The 21,285-nt window shown below is 44.1% G+C and overlaps 1 protein-coding gene across 2 annotated transcripts in view; it reads right to left on the bottom strand.

Annotated features, from left to right (window-relative positions):
- THNSL2 (threonine synthase like 2) overlaps nt 1-20,971 on the bottom strand; it is a 75,511-nt gene extending 54,540 nt beyond the window's left edge. The window contains exons 1-2 of one of the 2 annotated variants that reach the window (XM_029593087.1): nt 20,835-20,971; nt 3,186-3,421 (exon numbers count right to left, since the gene is read on the bottom strand). In XM_029593087.1, coding sequence (XP_029448947.1) covers nt 3,186-3,408 — 223 coding nt within the window. In that variant the 5' untranslated portion in view covers nt 3,409-3,421; nt 20,835-20,971. Of the gene's footprint in view, nt 1-3,185; nt 3,422-20,688; nt 20,790-20,834 lie in introns of those variants that run through there. The other variant, XM_029593096.1, reaches the window with a different exon arrangement.
- Nucleotides 20,972-21,285: the final 314 nt, after the last annotated feature.

Here is a 21,285-nt window from a genome sequence, read left to right as displayed (position 1 = left end):
ATGAGAGCTCATAAGCTAGGACATTTCAAACAGAAAACCCATCACACTTTCTATCAAGCCGATACAGTAAAGCGCGGCCGCGGTTACCCTGTTTCTAATCCGCTTTCTACCCACAATTTGGCCGCGTAAGTCTAACCCGCGATTCACTATCCGTTTTTACCAATCTTTACCGCTTCTTTAAATCGACGCATATCCCTTTCCGCCCACGGCATGTATATGAGATGTAAACGATTGGATTAGCTATTCCCTCCCATACAGTAACGTGCGGCCTGATTATCGCCTTTTTAACCAACTGTTTTGCCGCGTCTTTAACCCGTTAATTTACCTCCTACCCTGACCCTGGCATTAGAGGGATGTGACAGCAATAGGCAGGCTCTGGTCAAATAAGTGGGTGGGTTGGAGCAAGCGAGTAACATGGTGTGGCCTGGTTCTCCTATGCTCGGGCATCGGGGATTGCCAGTCCTCTCTACCCCCCTCCCAAAGCAAGGCGCAGGGCGAAAATCGACTCGACATGTTATTAAAGCAAATAGAAATTGTAACAAAAGTAAAACTTACTGCATGCTTCCAGCAGCCCCAGTCCTCTCTCCCCTCCTCCCGAGGCGCCCACCACAGCTCCCCTGCCTCTCGGGGGCAGCTGGCGGCAAAAACGGCTTCCAGCAGCCCCGCCGGCGAAGGTGCATGAACGCACGTCCAATTTGGGTGCTCAAGCAGCGAGGGCGCATGAGCGCACGCCGTGACCTGAGCGCCCGGATGGACGTCCGAGGTCACGGCGTGCCCTCATGCGCCCTCGCTGCTTGAGTGCCCAAATTGGACGTGCGTTCATGCACCTTCGCCGGCGGGGCTGCTGGAAGCCGCTTTCGCCGCCGGCTGCCCCCGGGAGGCAGGGGAGCCGCGGTGAGTGCCTCGGGAGGAGGGGAGAGAGGACTGGGGCTGCTGGAATCATGCAGTAAGTTTACTTTTGTTACAATTTCTATTTGCTTTAATAACATGTCGAGTCGATTTTCGCCCTGCGCCTTGCTTCGGGGGGGGAGAGAGGACTGGCAATCCCCGATGCCCGAGCGTAGGAGAACCATCCACTTCCTGATACCTGTCATTTCAAATGTCATTATCATTTGAAATGACATTTGCAATGACAGGTACCAGCGCACCCAGGATACTGTATAGGCGCTGTATAGCGCTCTATACAGTAAAATGGATTGCGCTTCATGGATGCTTCATGGACGTGCTTTGGACGCGGCTTGCATTTGCATGCCATTTAAATACTGTATCGAGCAGTATGTGATCCGAACTGTGCACGCGGCAAACGAGCGGGCACCCGGCACTGCCGCACTTTTTCTTACGCGCCCTTACTGTATCGGCCTGTATGTGATTAACACACAACTTTGTGCTGAGTGCTGGGAGGGAAGTGTCCTCCATCGGACTGTATCTTTTCACAGCCTCATCCCTATTCCGCTCAAGCCTTGATTTAGGCATAGCCAACATAGACAACTACCCAGGGTGACAGACTCTGAAGGTGCCAAATATCCAGGCTAAACAGAAGCCTGCTTCTGTTTGCTTTAGCACCCCGTGCATGCATGGCTTCAAAGAGGCGATACTGTGGCACTCTGCCTATGGGCACCCAAAACTTAAATCCAGCCCCCATTCCACTGCTGCCCTTTTGGCAAGCTTTACAAGATGCCATTTGTCACCTAACATGATTGGGATATAAACTTGTATTTATTTTTAATAGCAAATTATGTTAATTTCATTAACTGGAGCAGCCTGCTGATTGCACTCCTTCTAAAGCTCTTTAAAAAATGTACAGAGATTCAACTGGGGAAGAAAAATGTTTCTGTGGTGGAGAAAAAGATCATATTTATTATTATAAACATGGGGGAGATGCATCTCTTACAGGGCAAATGTTTTCTTCTTTCAGAAACAGAGCAGCAAATTAACTCAAAACACTTTCAACAGAGCAACTTAAGCCTCCCTGGGGCCAAACACAGGTGACATCAAGAGCACCTTGTGGCAATAGCAAGGCGGAGGGGCAGGTTGTTGGCAATATGCAGCCATCTCATTTTTATTGATCGGGGGCATTGAGAAGAAACAAAATCTATAAAAGATATACACTATTTTGCTATGTTTATCCCATGTCTACATAAAGACCCTTTAACATACTAAAAGGTTAAATGTATTATTTAACAAAAGAGTGGTGTATTCCTGTACATCCCCTTAGATGTGTGGTACGTGGTTTGTCCCAGCAGAGGGCATGTAGAGGCACCTGTGGGAAGTTTCTAGACTTCACCAGGAGATTGAGAACTACTGCTAGCGGCTCTTGAGAGTCAGGAGGCCCTGGTGGTGAGGACGGAGTCAGGAGGGGGAGGAAGGGGGATTCAGCACTAACCCCTAGCCCCTTCTCTGCAGGAACCTCTTCCCATCCACAGCTCTGGGCAACAGGACTGGCACCGCAAGTCTTACCAGTACCAGCATGGGAAGCTCACAGGTCCCATGCTTCCCATGGGACCTGTGAGCAGACTACGGTGGGTGAATGGCATCTCCCATCGACCTTTAATCACCTTGCGGAAGGAGGAGAATGACAAACTCTGTTTTGGTATGGAGGCCAGGCAATAACGCACTGCTTACACCTTGCCCCTTGAGAATCTTTTCTGCCCCCGATAAAAAGATATCCCTTGTGCCTTAGGTCCTGCTGTCCAAAACTGTAGCTAAACCTGTTAGGAAGTCTGTACCTTTAGCACCAAAAGAGTAGGGAGAGCGAAAGTACTTGATCAGTGCAAAGAGCGTACTGGCTGTTACTAGCCTGTTTATTCTTACATTTTTAACTACATTGAGTAACAGAAGAAGTCTTTTGAGAACATCAGCCTAGTGTGTTTTTTTTTTATAATATCAACTGAGATTAAAAGAGAGTGTGTTCCCCTACCAATAGGCCTTGAGCTCCCCCTCTCAATGGACTAAAATCCCTGTGTTTGTCTCATGTTAAAAAGTGCTTCGATGCTACATGTAATTCTAGCTTTCTAACCTTGGATATTAGACTCATATAACATATCAATAAAATTGTATGAAAGCCTCTGATAATGTTCCAAGTGCTATCACTCATTTATGGTGTCAGGAACACATGGCTTTGTCTTATGCTTTTTACTCTTGACACACACATGAACTTGCTCTTGTAAAATATTTTTTTATATTACCATCCAAATCCTCTTTTGGAATGAGCTCTGAAGGAATGAAAAGTGAGCACACTTCCTTCACCAGGTCTTCATAGGAGAAGGAGCTCCATTTCAGCAATGTGTCCCCATCCAGTCTGGGAATTTCTTTAGGCATGAAGAGTCCACCATCTGGAGCAAAGCCAGAAAACAGGACACCTTCAAAATCCACATCACCATCTCCTCCTCGAGTGCTGGTGTACTTCATGTCTCCAAACTTTCTGTAGAAAAAAGAAATTCATTATTACATTATTATGGTAACAATTTTCAGAAAGAAAGATGTTAAAAGGCAAGTAATTTCTAGAAAATCACTAACTCCCACCAGTGAAAATCATAGAGAACTTCGGTGACAACAAAAGCCCAGCTTTCAAGGATGTTTTGCCGTAGGCACCAAATGAGAGAACCCAACTGAAAAACAAGTTTGCTTAATGTAAACATAGATACATAGATAGCAGCATAAATTAGCCATGCTCAGTGGGCAATGTCATCAGGCAGCACTAAGCGGAGTGGTCTCTCAAAGCCTATAGAAATTTTACCTCTACTGGGCATGTGCGGTGGTTCCTGCGCAACTGACTGTTCCAGAACTTTCCTCAGTATGTATTATCTTTCAGATAATAGAAAGACATGGGGCACTCCATGAAGTTAGCACATGGCACATTTAAAACTAATCGGAGAAAGTTCTTTCACTCAACGCACAATTAAACTCTGGAATTTGTTGCCAGAAGATGTGGTTAGTGCAGTTAGTATAGCTGTGTTTAAAAAAGGATTGGAGAAGTTCATTACCTGCTATTAATTATGTTGACTTAGATAATAACCACCGCTATTACTAGCAATGGTAACATGGAATAGACTTAATTTTTGGGTACTTGCCAGGTTCTTATGGCCTGGATTGGCCACTGTTGGAAACAGGATGCTGGGCTTGAAGGACCCTTGGTCTGACCCAGTATGGCATGTTCTTATGTTCTTATCAAAGCATGGAAGACTTCATTATGAAAAGAGCTGTCCAAGGAGAAGAGCGGGATTACATGGCTAAATCATCCTGCTATCTATGGAAAAGCAAACTTGTTTTTTTCTGTTAATAAACAAGCTGAATTAGCTATGCTCCATGGAAAATCCCAAGCTGAGGGTTGCCTCCAAATGGAAAGTGATTTATTTATTTATTTATTTATTTAAGTTTTTTTATATACCAACATTCAGGACGATAGTCCCATCATGCTGGTTCACAAGAAACAGGGGTGCAATAATAATAAAACTTTACAATTTGAACAATAGTGCAGAAAAAGCAGTTACATATAACAAGGAAATCAATAACTTGGAGTGAGAAGGAAAATGAAGATCAGATAGTTATATATAAGTATAGATAGCATTGAATAAATAACATTTATTAACGTTATTACTAGTGAAGCGTGTTGATTGATGGGAGATTAAATAATGTTGGAGTTAGGAAATGCCTGCGTGAACAGCCACGTCTTGAGTTTTTTCTTGAATGTTGAGATGCTGGGTTCCATTCTAAGATCCGGGGGAATGGAGTTCCATAAAGTTGGACCGGCTGTGGAGAATGCCCGATCTCTAAGCGTGATGTGTCTGGTAGTTTTGGCTGGAGGTACTTGAAGTGAACCTTTGTAAGCATCTCTTGTCGGTCTTGTAGAGTGGTGTAATCGGAGGGGGATATGGAGATCGATTGGAGCTAATTGATGGATGTTTTTGAAAATGGTGAGAATGGCCTTGTAGATTATTCTGAAGTGTATGGGCAGCCAATGAAGGTCCATCAGGATAGGGGTTATGTGTTCTCTTCTCCTGGTGTTAGTGAGTATACGGGCGGAGGCATTTTGGACCATTTGCAATGGTTTGGTGTGTGATGCGGGGAGACCTAGCATGATGGTGTTACAATAGTCCAGCTTTGCGAAAATGATTGATTGTAGAATCGTTCTAAAGTCATGTGTGTGGAAGAGAGGTCGTATTCTTTTCAGCACTTGGAGCTTATAAAAGCAGTCTCTGGTGGTTTTGTTGATGTTGGCTTTCAGGTTTAGGTGATTGTCAATTAGAACTCCTAGGTCTCTTACTTGTGTAGTATTTGGTACGTTAGGATTTAATTTTCTTTTTGTTTTTCACAACCTGGATGCCTTCGTGGCCAGCTTTCTAAGTAGATTCCATTTGATGGAGCACCACTTGTCCTACTGAGCCATATGACTACACTTCATCGAGACAGTAGTGTGACGTAAGGTGTGTACCGATGACCAAGTCACTGCTCTGCAAATTTCTTCAATAGGCATGTTACATAAGTGTGCTATGGAAACCGCTCTCACTTGCACCTGATGCAACTTAGTGGAAGTGATTTTGATGCATAGCAGTGCTTATAAGCAAGACGTGATCCTTTTTTTTTTTTTAATCATTTTGACCAAACAAAGCAAGACAATTCTTACTGTGTGAAACTGAAAATGCTATAATACACATTAAACCTAACAAACAGATTTCCAGGAAATATACATTTTCCCATTAAGTAATATAGGTAACAAAGGGGATGAAAATTTTCAAGGAGAAAATAGCAAGTAACAAGCTGCATGCAATAGGCTTAACATATACAAGGCTATCCTTTCAATTATGGATCCTCAGACCTAGAATCATCAGGAGAAATTATTATGACCCTCCTTGCATTGATAAACGATTTTAACTGCTCAGGGAAAAATAAAAATAAAAATAAACATTCCCTTTGGGATTTAACAACACACTTGCACGGATATCTTAAAGTAAAAGAGAATCCCATAGAAACTGCTTGGGCTCCTAGAGCGAAGAAATCTCTCCTATCTTGTGTTACTCATGTGAAGTCAGGATATATACGGATCAAGGATCCAAAAAGGAACTTCTATGGACTTAAAATATATTTTCATGACTTCAATCAAGTCCTTCTCCGTTATAAACGATACCATAAGAGTTGCTCGTTCATAAAACTCAGCCGTAGAGTCCTCCAAGAACTGAGTCAAATTTCCCAAAATCTCTGAATGGTTTTGCAAAGCAGCTCTGTCCTTAGCTGAAGCAAGAAAAAACAACTTGCTGATGCAAGGAGTTTTCCCTTCCTCAAATTTTAGAATTTCGAGGAAATACTTTTTTAATGTAAATAATAGGAGGTTCTCCCACGATCTTGGGAAAATTAAGGAAACGTAAATTTAAATGTCTCGAATGATTTTCCAGATTTTTCAGCTTACAGGAGACACTATTTAGATCTTTTATCAATTTTGCATTGCAGTCCTGAGACCTCTGCAATCCTGTTTCAACTGTGATTTTATTTCATTTAATTGACCTTCATGGGTTTCCATTTTAATATTAAGATAATCCATCTTATTGTTGTAGTCCTGCATAGAGCCACCTAAAGCAGCTATAAAATCCCAAATTTACTTATTTGTTTGTTTTTATATATCGACATTCGATCGAGATATCACATCAGTTTTCATGAAACTGATGTGTCAAATAAGACATGGGCTGCTTATTTTTACAAAAAATAACTTGTAACCTAATAGTTCCATGTAAAGTTTCTATTATTTTTCGCTCCATAAGAATCACCTAGGATTCAGAGAGGGAAAATTAAAAAAAAAAAAAATGGTGTGCTAAACCGGCTCTGTTCCTGGAGGTCTGTGCGTCTTATGGAGCAAATTAGGGGTAATCCAAAAACAGAAAAGGGGAGCAAATCCTGCACTTAAACAATACACAGTTATGGGAGAAGTGCAGAATAGAGTAAAAGTCCACAGAAGGATTTCAATATGATATTCTTTAAATCATTTTGAATATCATATTGAAATCCTTGTGTGGACTTTTACTCTATTCTGCACTTCTCCAATAACTGCAAATTAGGGCTATGCATACAATTTTTTTGTCCCCATTTCATTTTCGGGTCTGGGGAGGGCCATTTTGGTCCACTCCCCGGATCAGAAAACTTTTATCATTCTTTCGTGAGAAAACAACCCCACCCCAACCCTTCAAATGTACTTAACTACAACCCCCCACCCTCCTGACCCCCCCAATACTTGCCAAAAGTCCCTGGTGGTCCAGGGGGGGAGTCCCGAGAGCAATCTCCTGTTCTTGGGCCGTCGGCTGCCAGTAATCAAAATGGTGCTGGCGGCCCTTTGCCCTTACTATGTGACAGGGGCTACCGGTGCCATTGGTCAGCCCCTGTCACATGGTAGGAGCAATGGACGGCCAATGCCAAGATGGTGGCTTGAAGACTTAAAGATAACTTAATTTAACTTAAACTTAACAACAGAGAATTTAACAGAAGGGCGTGAATATGCATTAACAGAGAAACTGAAGAAATTACAGAGACATTTGGAAATTACATCTAGAGTGAGAAGCCATCTTGTTATAATGAGCGTAGGGGGCCCTTTAATAGAAAAGCTTCGAACTTAGTGATTTGTTCCTGTCGGCGAATATTAGTGGAGTTTGTCAACATTGCCTCCAATGTTACTATCGCTGGTTTTGGGGGCATCTGAAAATGGGGAACCTGCAAGGACTCACCCATCTTCCCCATCACTGGTGTTCCAGCCAACGTAGCCTTCCCCAATCCATCCATGTCACTTCCAAATGCCTCCAGCTCCTTAGTCGGGGTTGATGTAGGCGGCACTGGTCTCATATCCGCACCTCCCGGTACTCCCAAGCTTTCACAGGCAATGTTAGTGTCACGGTTTCTCCTCCTCTCTGGCCCCCTCCCATCAACATCGCATGAGCCGTGTCAGTGCTCCACAACACGGCAGCCAGTGTGAGGTCAGGGGAAGTAATCATCATAGGAGAGCGAGGATCCGGGGGACTTAGTGTGATTTCCCCCAGTGACGTCGATGCTCCTTCACCGACCTTCACAGCAGGGGCTTCCTCCCCCTGCTGAGTAGCCTTCCTGGGTACGTAGGCTGTAATTAGGCGCTGCGCTGTTTGAGACCAGAAATAACTCGTTTTCAGCAAGACAGTGTTTCAGAGCACATTGCTAACTTCAAGAATCCAACAGAACCAATTTGATATGGTGCAGTACCTATATGAATGCCTCCAAGAACTGAAGGCTCATGTTCAGATTGGACACAGGTCAACAGAGAACACCACCACCACCTCATGACCTGGAAGAGGGTCTCTGCTACCTCCTCTGCTCAGGATATGAGGCATTTGATACTATGGCCAAGACCTCTGCAGCACTGATAGCTGCACGATACATGGCATGGCTCAGAGGAAATGCCATTTGAGAAGATGTTCATGAAAAGCTGGCAGACCTTCTGTGTTTGGGATACAATCTTTTTGGAGAAAAATTGAGAGAGGCAGTCTCCCAGATTGAGGAGCAAAATGTAGCCATGCAGTCCCTGACCGCTGTGGGGCACATCGAATTGTTTCTACCCCCTGTACAAATGCCCTTACTTTCAACACAGAGCATACAGGCCTTATCAATCGTATCGACAGGCACCATATCAACAGCTGCGTCAGCCACAGACTTCGCAGAATCATGTCAGAGGGACCGATGTTATTTCTGGCCTTTTCCAGGTGGTGTATCTGAATGGAGTCTGGATTTCTTTGCTTTCTTCATGGCAGACTCTACAACTGCCATATGTAGTAACTGTACTATTCCATAGCTCAGAGACTTCCATAGACGGAATTTGAGGTCAATCTTCCATGCTACTACTGGACCTAAGAATTGAGATTCCCACGATTTCAACAATACTTTGTCCAGTACTGTGAGAGATGGTAGCGCTGATGGTTCTGCTGGGATGTCTAGTATTTTCAGGATCCCCACGAATTCTGATAAATGGGTCCGAGTCTCTTTAACAGTGTTACGAGTGGTACCCATTTTTCAACAAAGTGCGAATAGCTGAAGTCCTCAGGCAGGGAAGAGTGGTCTGGTAGTTCCCTCTGGTGAGTCTGATGGTATTCCAGTGGAACTACCCAGAGACTCTGCGGACTTCCTCAGGGGTAGAACCTTCAGGGATTTCGTCATGGGTGATGGTTCCCTAGAATGTTCCCTGGATGATGAAAAAATTGAAAACTCCTCTCTGGTATCCTTGGAGAAGATGGAGGGAGGTAATGGTGGTACCTCTGGCATGACAGACACCGTTGTTGGCAATATAATATATAGTGGAGTAAACACTGTTAAAAACTTCTTGACATCACTTCTACAAACAGCGCAACCAATTTCAGTAATTTGTTCTAACACGTGCTAGGATCTACTTCCTGGAGATGGCACTGGAACATCTTCTTTGGGCACTAAGATTTGTTCTTGTTCTATTGATGATGGTCGGCCCAGCAATAACAGTGAGCATACAGGTTCCAGCACCTGCAGGCAAAAGCCCTGCTGGCATAAATTGGAAGCCAATAGGGTTCTTGCGCCCCCTGAAGGAATTTGGATGCCACCACCCCGAGGTATTCCGGGTGGTGGCAACGCTGCATGTACTATGTCATAGGTAGAAGTAGGATCTTGCAGCAAATAGGTTGGTAGTAGTCCTCTGTGTGAAGTTAGAAATTCACTCTGTGGTTGGATTCCTAGTGAAGGCCATGCAGGAGTGTGTTCCGAGATCAGTTGCCTTCCACTAATCCTAGAGGACTCTGATGGATTCCTGGATTTTGGTTGCTCAATAGAGTGGTGTGAATTGAGGCGAGGATGTTTGTCTCGATGACTGATGTCACCTTAACTGTGTCTTGGTGATTTTGCTTGTTGACAGGAGGCCCTGTAGGAGTCAGCAAATGTTTTACCGGAGGCGTCTATTTATGATCTTTTGTGCTGCAATGCTCCTTAGCTGAGTGTGTTTCTCCTTGCACAGTCTGCATTGCCTCCTGTGTCGATCCTGTTGAGACATGTGCCATCTTGTGCTGCACTTGCATTGTTCGCAGAGGTGTGTCGATGCAGCTTGTGCATCGCATGAGCCTCTGCATTGTGCACCAAATGCGCCACTGGTGTTTGCAGTCACTTTATTTTCGGTGCTTCAACGTCTGCCTTGAGGAAGATTTCGAAGAAGTTTCTGGCGCATGAGCCAAGCACGAAGCTGGCCAGAGCTCCTGTTCCTGGGCAACTGTCCCCGGTGAGGAGTATGTTGGTCTTCTGCCTTCTCAATACCAGGGTAGAGGAGGCTGTTGTGGTTGATAGATCACCACCCTCCATCCTGAGGCGGGCTACTTTTTCTGCCAGTTGCTTCTGGGACCTGGGTGATATTTGTCCACAGTCCCTGCAGCTGACCTGGTCAGGGTTAGGGCCCAAGCACAAATAACAATAGTATGTCTATCTGTGAGAGACATTATGTGTTCACAATAGCAGTGTTAAAAAGGATGTCTTGCGGGCAGCCATTGTAGCACTGAAAAGTGCTGTTTGGTGTTCACAGTCACGAGGAGAGATGGCTCATGTGAGAGACAGGGTTCCTACCATCAGTGCAAAGCACAGACAAAATGAGACTGAGGAGAGTTCTGGAACAGTCAATCGCACGGGAACCACCGTGCATGCCCAGTAGAACTAAAGCTCTACAAAAGTATTGAGAGACAGCATTGCCTAGTGCAGTCTGATGACATTATCCTCTGAGCATGGCTAATTCAGCCTGCTTATCGATGGAAAAAATAGAGCTACAAATGTTATTAAAATAGTAACAAAATAAAATGATTTAGGGGGCTGATGCATAGTAACACAGTAACATAGTAGATGACAGCAGAAAAACACCATTGATATTCATAAAAGGTTTCTCTGACTAAATTTTGAAGTTAACTAGACAAACCCCAGGTTTGAATTTCCTGTCCAGCTAAGTGATTAAATTTAAACAGAGAACTCATTTCCCAGTTAAAATTTACCCAATTAAAAAAAAAGGAAGCAGCACTGCGCCATTCCAGGGGCGTAGCTTAATTTTATCTGGCTGGTAGTGATACACAGCGCTAGCTAGAAATTTTTACCAAGTTAACTCTGCTCAGAAAAATTCCTGATAATTAAACCCCCTACCAAAAAACCTAGCAGCACTAGTAGTCTATTCCAAACCCAGTCCCCCTTCCAATCTGTCCAAAACTTGTAGTGTGGGCTGAATAGTCCCCCTTCTCACCCCTAATATGTTTTCAAATTTTAGCATGGGCCATTCTGTACCCCCTGCTGCCCGCATATGCTAGCAATACTTAGTGTAACTGTTGCCTGAATATCCAATTATGAATTGGGATCGGTCCCTTCACTGACAGCTGTCACTGAAGGAACCAATCACTGCACAAGTGATGTGAACAAACAAATACTAAGTGCAGGAAGCTGTCAGAGCTATTGGCACTTTATATTTAACAGTGTGGAAAGAGGTAAGAGCCTCTCCTCCTCCTGCTGTGCTATGGGGCCAGTTTTGGAGATTTCGGATTGGAAGGAGGGGTGGGATTTGCTCAGTTTGTTTTGTTTGTTTTTTTAAGGTAGGAGATGGGGGAGGGGAATTGGTGCTGCTTGCAGTGCTACAATTTTGAACATATTGGGCGATTGGCGGGGAAGGGGGATATTGCTCGGCCCATGCTACAGTTTGAACCTTTAGGTTACACAAAGTTTTGTGGTTAGACATGGGAAAGGTGGGGTGATGGAGGGAACTAAATGGGGAGCTTGTATCTGACTGGAAACAAAGATTGTGATTTTCAACAAGAATGACAAGAATGTATGTATCTCTTTAATTTTACTTATTTGTAGCTATTTGATATTCTGCCTTTTACCAAGAATGTAATCTGCCTTGAAGCCAATTCATTAAAAAAATAAAACAAACAAAGACAAAAATGCAATTGAGATCATTTACAGTGGTGTTCAAATTTACAGTTGGAAAGCATAGGGAATATAACTAAGTCGTAATCAGAATAACAAGGAGTTGGAATAGGGGGGAAAGGGGTCTCTGCAGAGAAGGCCTATTTGAAAAGCCATGCCTTGGCTTTTCTCCTGAAAGTAAGGTAGCAAGACTTAAGTCATAGGGGTAGAGATACCTTGTTCCAAATTTCTGCTGCATTACAACTGAAAGATTGAAGTCTAGAACAAGGCAAGCTGGCTGAAGCCAAAGGAGAAAAAAGAAGAGCCATTTAGGAGGACCAGAGATCTCTTGTAGGTATGTAAGAGGAGAGACGTTGGGAGTATGCAGGTGCTTGCTTATCCACACGCTTGTAGATGAAGCAGAAAGTTCTGAATCTCGATTTCCTGAATATTGATTGGGTAAATGTCACATTAGAACATGCAAGGTGGTAAAGTTCCGAGATGCCATCAATGACTGCTTCATACAGCAGTTCGTCATGGAACCGATGAGGGGGCGGGGGCAGGAGGAACTATATCAGATCTAGTTCTTAGTGGAACACAGGACATGGTACTAGAGATAAAAAAGGTAGAGGATCTGCTTGGCAAATATGATCATAATATAATAAAATTTGACAATCACTGGAGATCAATTACTAAGGAAAAACTACTGCAGTAGTATTTACCTATAAAAAGAGAGATTATGATAAAATGAGGAAATTTTTGAGGAAAAAAAAACCTGAAAGGCGCAGACCACAAGGTTAAAAGCTTGCAGAAGGCGTGGACGCTGTTTGAAAGTACCATCCTGGAGGCCCAGATAAAATGTTTTCCATACATTAAAAAAGATCAAAAGAAAACCAAAAGACTGCCAGCATAATAGTGAGGTGATAGAGGCCATTAAAGCCGAAAGGGCAGCATTCAAAAAAATGAAAAGCAGACCTAAATGAGGAAAATAAGGAAGAGCAGACAAAAAGAGAATTTGAAAAGAAGCTTGCCACAGAGGTAAATGCAAATAAAAAACTTTTTCAAACACATTCAAAGCAAAATCCTATGAGGGAGATTGGCCGCCAGATGACTGAGGGGTAAAAGGGGTTGTCAGGGAGGACAAGGAAATAGCAGATAAACTAAATTAATTATTTGCCTCTATCTTTGAGGAGGATATCAAGACCACACTCACAATGGAAAGACTTTTTGATGATGATGACTCTAAGCAACAAGATGGAATTACTGTGAAACTGGAGGACGTAATAACTCAGACTAAAGAATAACAAATCACCAGGACTGGATGGTATTCACCCCAGAGTTCAGAAGGAACTCAAAAATAGAACTGCAGACTTGTTTCTTATGATTTGCAACCTATCACTTAAAATAGTCATGGTAAAAGACTGGAGAGTGGGCAATATGACACCAATTTTTAAAAAGGGCTCCAGGGTTCATCCAGAAAACTATATTTTGCTTGACATATGTGCCAGGCAAAATCGTTGAAGCTATTCTTAACAAAATTACTGACCACCTAAATAGACATGGATTAATTAAGGAGATTTAACATGGGTTTTACCTTACCCTTTTACTACATTCTTTTGAGACTGAAAATAAACATGCGGACAAAAGTGTATTTGGATTTTCAAGAGACATGTGAAAAAATCCCTCATGAGAGACTCCTCAGGACATTGCGGGAGTCATGGGATTGGAGGCAGTGTCCTGTTGTAGATTGGTAACTGGATAAAAGACAGGAAACAGAGCATGGGACAAAATGGTTATTTTTCTCAATGGAGAAAGGTCTTAGTGCGGTGCTGCAGTGGTCTGTATTGGGACCTGTACTATTTAGCATATTCATAAATAATCTGGAGACAGTAGCAACAAGTGAGGTGACCAAGTTTGCAGATAACACAAAACGGCAGCGGATTGCGAAGAACTGCAGAATGACCTTGAGAAAATAGGAAACTGGGCTTCTAAATGGTAGATGCAATTTAATGTGGGCAAGTACAAAGTAAAGCACGTAGAGAAAAATAATCCCAACTACAAGTACACAATGCTACGTTCTGTATTAGGAATCACCACTCAGGAAAAAGGACCTCTAAGTCCTTGTGGACAATATCTTGAAATCTTCAGCTCAGTGTGCAGCAGTGGTAAAAAAGAAAAATAGAATGATAGGAATTATTTGGAAAGAAATAGATAACAAAACTGAGAATATCAAATTCCTTTGTATAGATCTATGGTACAACCATACCTTGCATATTATGTGCAGTTCTGGCCGCTCCATCTCAAAAAAAGACATAGTGGACATAGAAAAGATACAGCAAAGGGCGACAAAAATGATAAAGGAGATGGAAGAGCTTTCTTATGGAAAAAGGTTAAACAGATTAGGACTCTTTAGCTTGGAAAAGAGAAGACAGAGAGGATATGATTTGAAATGTATAAGATCATGAGTGGGGTAAAACGAGTAAATAGGGGATGGCTATTTACCCTTTCAAAAAAACACTAGGACTAGGGAAACGCCATGAAACTAGCAATCGGCAGATTTAAAACAAATCATAAGAAATATTTTTTTCACTCAGCACACAATCAAACTATGGAATCTGTTGCTGGAGGATGTGGTCAAGGGCAGGCAACTAACACAGTTGTGCTCATAAGTTTACATAAACCCGGGAAGAATTTGTAAGATGTGTAGCATTTTAAGAAAACATGAGTGATCAGACAAAACATGTCTTATTTTTAACGTGTTTCAAATTAAAACTATTATGCATCACAGACTAGCACAATCATTAAACAAACCATGGCAATAAAATGGTCCTGTTTAAAAGTTTACATACCCTTGAATGAGTTGATAATATACACTCAAGCTGACACACACAGGTTGAAATGGCAATGAAGGGGTGCCTTATGCCTTGTTTGATTGTAATTAGTGTCTGTGTATAACCAGTCAATGAGTTTCTTAGCTCTTGAGAAACCCTTGTGCATTTCATTCAGGGCTGCACTGACTTTGGTGGTTACTGGAGCATGGGGGAAGGCAAAAGAACTGTCAATGGATCTGCAAGCAAAGGTAGCTCAACTTTAAAATCAGGAAAAGGGTATAAAAGGATAGCCAAAGATTGACAATGCTAATCAATACTGTTCAGAATCTGATCAAGAAGTGGAAAATTATGGGTTGTTAATACCAAGATAGCTCAAGAAAGATTTCAGACACAAACGCCAGGAAAATTTGTTGGGATGCAAAGAAAAATCCACAAGCAATTTCTACTGAAATACAGGCTTCTCTAAAACAAAGAAGTGTGGGTGTTTCAGCATGCACAATAAGGAGATACTTGATCAAAAATGGGCTGCATGGTAGAGTTGCCAGAAAAAAGCCATTGCTGCACCAACGCCACAAAACAGTCCATTTACAATAAACCAAATAGCACCTAGAGAAGCCTCAAAACTTCTGGAACAAAATAATTTGGAGTGATGAGACCAAAATTGAACTTTATAGTCACAATCATAAATACTATGTTTAGTAGGGATGTGAATCGTGTCCTCGATCGTCTTAACGATCGATTTCGGCTGGGAGGGGGAGGGAATCGTATTGTTGCCGTTTGGGGGGGTAAAATATCGTGAAAAATCGTTAAAAATCGTTAAAAATCGAAAAATCAAAAAACCGGCACATTAAAACCCCCTAAAACCCACCCCCGACCCTTTAAATTAAATCCCCCACCCTCCCGAACCCCCCCCAAATAACTTAAATAACCTGCGGGTCCAGCGGCGGTCCGGAACGGCAGCGGTCCGGAACGGGCTCCTGCTCCTGAATCTTGTCGTCTTCAGCCGGCGCCATTTTCCAAAATGGCGCCGAAAAATGGCGGCGGCCATAGACGAAAAAGATTGGACGGCAGGAGGTCCTTCCGGACCCCCGCTGGACTTTTGGCAAGTCTCGTGGGGGTCAGGAGGCCCCCCACAAGCTGGCCAAAAGTTCCTGGAGGTCCAGCGGGGGTCAGGGAGCGATTTCCCGCCGCGAATCGTTTTCGTACGGAAAATGGCGCCGGCAGGAGATCGACTGCAGGAGGTCGTTCAGCGAGGCGCCGGAACCCTCGCTGAACGACCTCCTGCAGTCGATCTCCTGCCGGCGCCATTTTCCGTACGAAAACGATTCGCGGCGGGAAATCGCTCCCTGACCCCCGCTGGACCTCCAGGAACTTTTGGCCAGCTTGTGGGGGGCCTCCTGACCCCCACGAGACTTGCCAAAAGTCCAGCGGGGGTCCGGAAGGACCTCCTGCCGTCCAATCTTTTTCGTCTATGGCCGCCGCCATTTTTCGGCGCCATTTTCCAAAATGGCGCCGGCTGAAGACGACAAGATTCAGGAGCAGGAGCCCGTTCCGGACCGCTGCCGTTCCGGACCGCCGCTGGACCCGCAGGTTATTTAAGTTATTGGGGGGGGGGGGGTTCGGGAGGGTGGGGGATTTAATTTAAAGGGTCGGGGGTGGGTTTTAGGGGGTTTTAGTGTGCCGGCTCACGATTCTAACGATTTATAACGATAAATCGTTAGAATCTGTATTGTATTGTGTTCCATAACGGTTTAAGACGATATTAAAATTATCGGACGATAATTTTAATCGTCCTAAAACGATTCACATCCCTAATGTTTAGAGAGGAATCAACATGACCTATGAAGAGAAGCAGACCATCCCTACTATCAAGCATGGAGGTGGATTTCTGCTGTTTTGGGGGGGGGGGGGGGGGGAGCTACAGCAACATAGGGAATTTAGTCAAAATTGATAGCAGGATGAAAGCATCATCTTAACAGAAAGTATTAGAGGAATATTTGCATTCATCAGCCAGGAAACTGTGCATTGGGCACACTTGGACTTTCCAACATAACAATGATCCAAAACATAAGGCCAAGTCGACTCTTCAGTGGATGCAGCAGAAGAAACTGAAGATTCCGGAGTGGCCATCACAGTCTCCTGTGATGTTTGAGCCACATTGGGGAGAACTCAAACAGGCAGTTCATGCTAGATAACCAAAGAATTTATAGGATCTGGAAGCTTTTTGCCAAGAGGAATGGGTAACATTACCACATGAGAAAATAAAGGGCCCCATTCACAACTATCACATAAGACTGTAAGTCTTCATTGATGCAAATTGGCCCAAACACACGATATTAAGAACTAAGGTTATATAAACTTTTAAACAGGACCATTTTATTATTTTCCTTATTGCTATGGTTTATTTAATGACTAGCTGTTAAGCCAGTAACAATGGGCTACATTAACATTTTTTTTCAGTCCATTCCTTATCCCTCATTCTCTCCTCCCTCCCCTCATTCTCTCCTCCCTCCCCTCATTCTCCCTCACCCTCTAGTCTCCCTCCCCCTCCCCTCACTCTCCTCCCCTCCCCCCTCAGTCACTCTCTCCTCCCTCCCCTCAGTCAGTCACTCTCTCCCTTCCTCCCCTCAGTCACTTTCTCCCCCCTCCCCTCAGTCACAACCCTTTCGGATGGCACAGATGGAAGATCTCCAGGGGAGGTCCCTCCCTCCCTCCCTCGTGCGTGCGCTGCCGCCGCTACTGCTCGCCACCGCCATTACTGATTGTGCTCCTCGCCGCGCCATTTTGGTTACTGGCAAGCTCTGACCGACGTGCTGCCCGTGCATGCGCGGTAGAGTTGCTTTCTACTGCGCATTTGCGGCACGTTGGTCAAGCTTCATTTATCTAGTAGATTGTGCTATTCTTTGATGTATAATAGTTTGAATTTGAAACATTTAAAAAAACAGACGTGTTTTGTCTGATCACTCATGTTTTCTTAAAATGCTAAAATATCATCAAGGGAGTCAAGTCCATGCTCCATGTGTATTACAAAGAATAGAGGAGTGCAGAATACTATAGGTCCTTCAGTTTTTCTAAAGGTTATATTTTATCATTCAGGGTAATAAAGGTTTTTTATCTCAAAGGAACTCCTGAGGTTCCATATGGCAGCAGTAGAGATAGCAGAGAGCGCTGAAGATGAAGCATATGCGCCCTTGCCCATGGCACAACTTTCAGGGTAGCCACCATCAAGCCAAGTACCTGTAGTTCGGACTACATCATTGGGTATATGGTGTTCACCAACCGACGCACTTGAGACATAAATTTCCGGATCTGGACTTCTGGTAGGAAAACTCTGTCCTGTCCCATGTCGAACAAGACCCCCAGATACTCCAATGACTGGGATGGCTGAAGATTGATCTTGGTCAGGTTCACCACCCAACCAAGCTCCTGCAATAAGGAGATCACTTTGTGTGTCACCAGGTGGCTCCTTCCTGAAACTTGGCTCAAATTAGCCAGTTGTCCAAATACAGGTGGCACCAGGACCCCTTCTTTTCGCAAGGCCGCTGCTACTACCACCATAACCTTGGAAAATGTTCTGAGAGCAGTGGCTAGACCAAAGGGCAGTGCCCAAAACTGATAATGGCACCCCAACACTGCAAATCATAGAAACCGTTGGTGCTCCAATCAGATGTGAATATGAAGGTAAGCCTCTGGTAGATCCAAGGAGGTCAGAAATTCCCCCTACTGCACCACCAATTTAGGTGCTATAATAGATTCAGAATTAAATATGAAACACCACATCTCCCTAAAAGTAAGAGAAGGATATGCTAAATTGATGATTTTGAGAAAATTGAAACCTCTGTTAACATTTTCTAATTTTAGAACAGTACTACAGACACTCATATTTGCAAGTACCGATTATTGCAATGCTTTATTATTGGGACTACCTGGTGCCACATTGAGACCACTTCAAATACTGCAGAATTCTGCGGCAAGAGTATTGACAGGAAAGGGCACAACAGGAAGCAACCTATAAGTTCATTGCCATCGCCTCAAAGGCTTGCTTAAGAATAGCCTCAATCCTTCTATCATGTACATCCTTCAAGACCACCCCTCCCTCTACGGGGATAGTCATCTGCTTAGAGATGGCACATTCCAGTGCATCCACATTGGGAAAACGCAAACACTCTCTCACAGCTGAATCCAGGGGGTAGAGGCCTTCCAATGTTCAATAGAGATGAGCTTCGTTTTTCTGGCTCGGGTCAGGTTTCGGTTCGGGCGCTTTGTGGGAAAAATCGTTTTCCCACGGATCATTTTTCGCCAAAAACGAAACTGGAACCCGAACCTGGAAAAACGAATTAAAAAAAACAGCGAATAGGAAAAAACCCCACACCAACCCTTCACATTTACTTTCTAATAACACCCCCCCACCATCCCAATCCCTCCCCAAGACTTACTAGAAGTCCCTGGTGGTCCAGTGAGCAATCTCTCCCTCCATGCCGTCGGGCTGTCAGGCCTGCTATGACTCAAAATGGTGCCGATAGCCTTGCCCTTACGATGTCACAGGGGTTACCGGTGCCATTGGTCTGCCCCTGTCACATGGTAGGATTTTCTCCGAAGCTCGGAGAAAATCCGTTTTGTGGTTCAGGTCCCCCTGAACCACAATGAATTTGTCTAATGTCCAACCCTCTTTAAAATTTGTCTCTGGGGTGTCTCATTCCAGATCAATTCCTGAATGGCATCCATCACAGGGAAAAAGCAAGAGGCTTTACGTAAGAAAACCAAAATGGGATTCTTCCTCGGCTCTGACATGGAATCCGAACCAGGGACACCCAGCTGTTTCAAGGTCTGGGAAATCAGGGCCATCAGTTCATCTCTATGAAAAAACTGCAACATGGTTTGATACGGTTCCAGTCCTGGAGGAATTTCCCCATCTTCCAGGGAATCAGTCTCAACCTCATCACCAGTGCATTCCGGATTCCTGTCGGAAACATCCGCAGGGAGCCGAGACAAGCTCCGACGCTTAAGCATAGGACTGGAAGAGGGAGGAGCCACCAGCTAAAGGTCCAACCAGACAGGAATGGGAAAAGCGGAGGACTGTGCCTGAAGAAAGGCTTGTAATCCTTGAAAAAATTCCACCCACGAAAAAACAGCAGGGTCCAGATCAAGCCCAGAAGATCTGGAGCTGGTCCCACAAAACTGCCCGTGCTAGCAGAGTAGCCAGTCAAGGGAGAACCAAGATCTGGTGTCCCCCCAGTCAAGGGCATGATCAATCCATCATCAGAATGGGAAGAGCCAGGCTTAGCAAAATCAAAGGAAGACAAATCTCCCAGAGCTTCTGAGCAGAGCTGACACAGGTTAGAAGCCAGATCAGGCTGAGAAGCCCTAATATAACAGGCAACACAAATAGGAAAATGCTTAGACTTCTTACTTACCAGTGCCATTGTGGCAGGAAACGTGTGTGTGTGAATGGCTAGCGCTCAAAAAGGGAATGCACACAAAATATAAGCTCCCAGAAGAAAGTGCGGCAAGGCACACGCGTAACTTGGGCGCCAAGCTAAGTGTATGGACAGTGAAAAAAATTTGTGCATGTAAAAATTTAGCCCAAAAATAGAGTGCACAACGCGTGCATAGAGCCATCGCACTGTGCACACCGGCAGACTGTAGAGGGCAGTACAGCACGCACAGGAATGCGCAAAAACCGCCGCCGTGGCCTATCATGCAACTTGCAAGAAAAAAAGCCTAACTGTGAGGCCTAGCCCACCGGGGGGCCACGCAACCCACCAGGCTGCCGAGGTCCAAAATCCCAGCGGGAGCAGGAATGAAAGCTGGTACGGCGCACCAAGCACAGAGACTGGAGGCATTCCCGAAACCCATCTAACTGTCTCTGAATCAAGGTAAAAACTCTTTTCTTTTTAAACCACGAGGTAGCAAGTCAACTTGAATTATGCTCTCTTTTCAGTGTTACTACAGATTACTTATCTTATACCCAGTTAAATCTCCAGCCAGCTCTGGCAAGTCCTGAGTTCTCCCTGTGGCAGGCACTGCCTTATTCTCTGCTTCCAGCTGGTTTACTTTCTGTTTCCCCAGGATTTTTGTCTCGGCTACGGATCAAAATCACGGCAACTTAATTACCTCAGCACTGCTCTGAAAAATCACAAAAGGGCATAATGTTTTGTTCACAGAGGTTTTTCTGCTTTAAACTCAAGAACCGGTTCAAACTGTGCTAATGATTACTGATGGCTCCTGCTCTTTGCCCTCTGCACTGCTTCCTGCGCTTTGTGATTACGTTTCGGCAGGTTCCCTTAAAGGGACCGTCACGAATTACAAGAAAAAGGCTTTAAGCCACAAAGGGTTTACAAGACATTACATTCACTGTATATTACTCCTGGGAGAATTCTGCGCAGAAAAAATTTGAAAATTCTGGGCACACATTTTCTAAATTCTGCAAATTTGTTAAAATAACACAATATTTTTTGCAAATTATTCTGCATTTTAGTGCAATCCAGTATTTTCATGAGAGGAGGTAAACAGGAATAGAAGCAAAGGAGGATTCACATCTCCACATGCTCTAGGCCAGGGGCTG

Source organism: Rhinatrema bivittatum, chromosome 1 (assembly GCF_901001135.1).
Source record: "Rhinatrema bivittatum chromosome 1, aRhiBiv1.1, whole genome shotgun sequence".
Classification (NCBI taxonomy): Eukaryota; Metazoa; Chordata; class Amphibia; order Gymnophiona; family Rhinatrematidae; genus Rhinatrema; species Rhinatrema bivittatum.
This window is presented reverse-complemented; position numbering and strand designations above follow the sequence as displayed.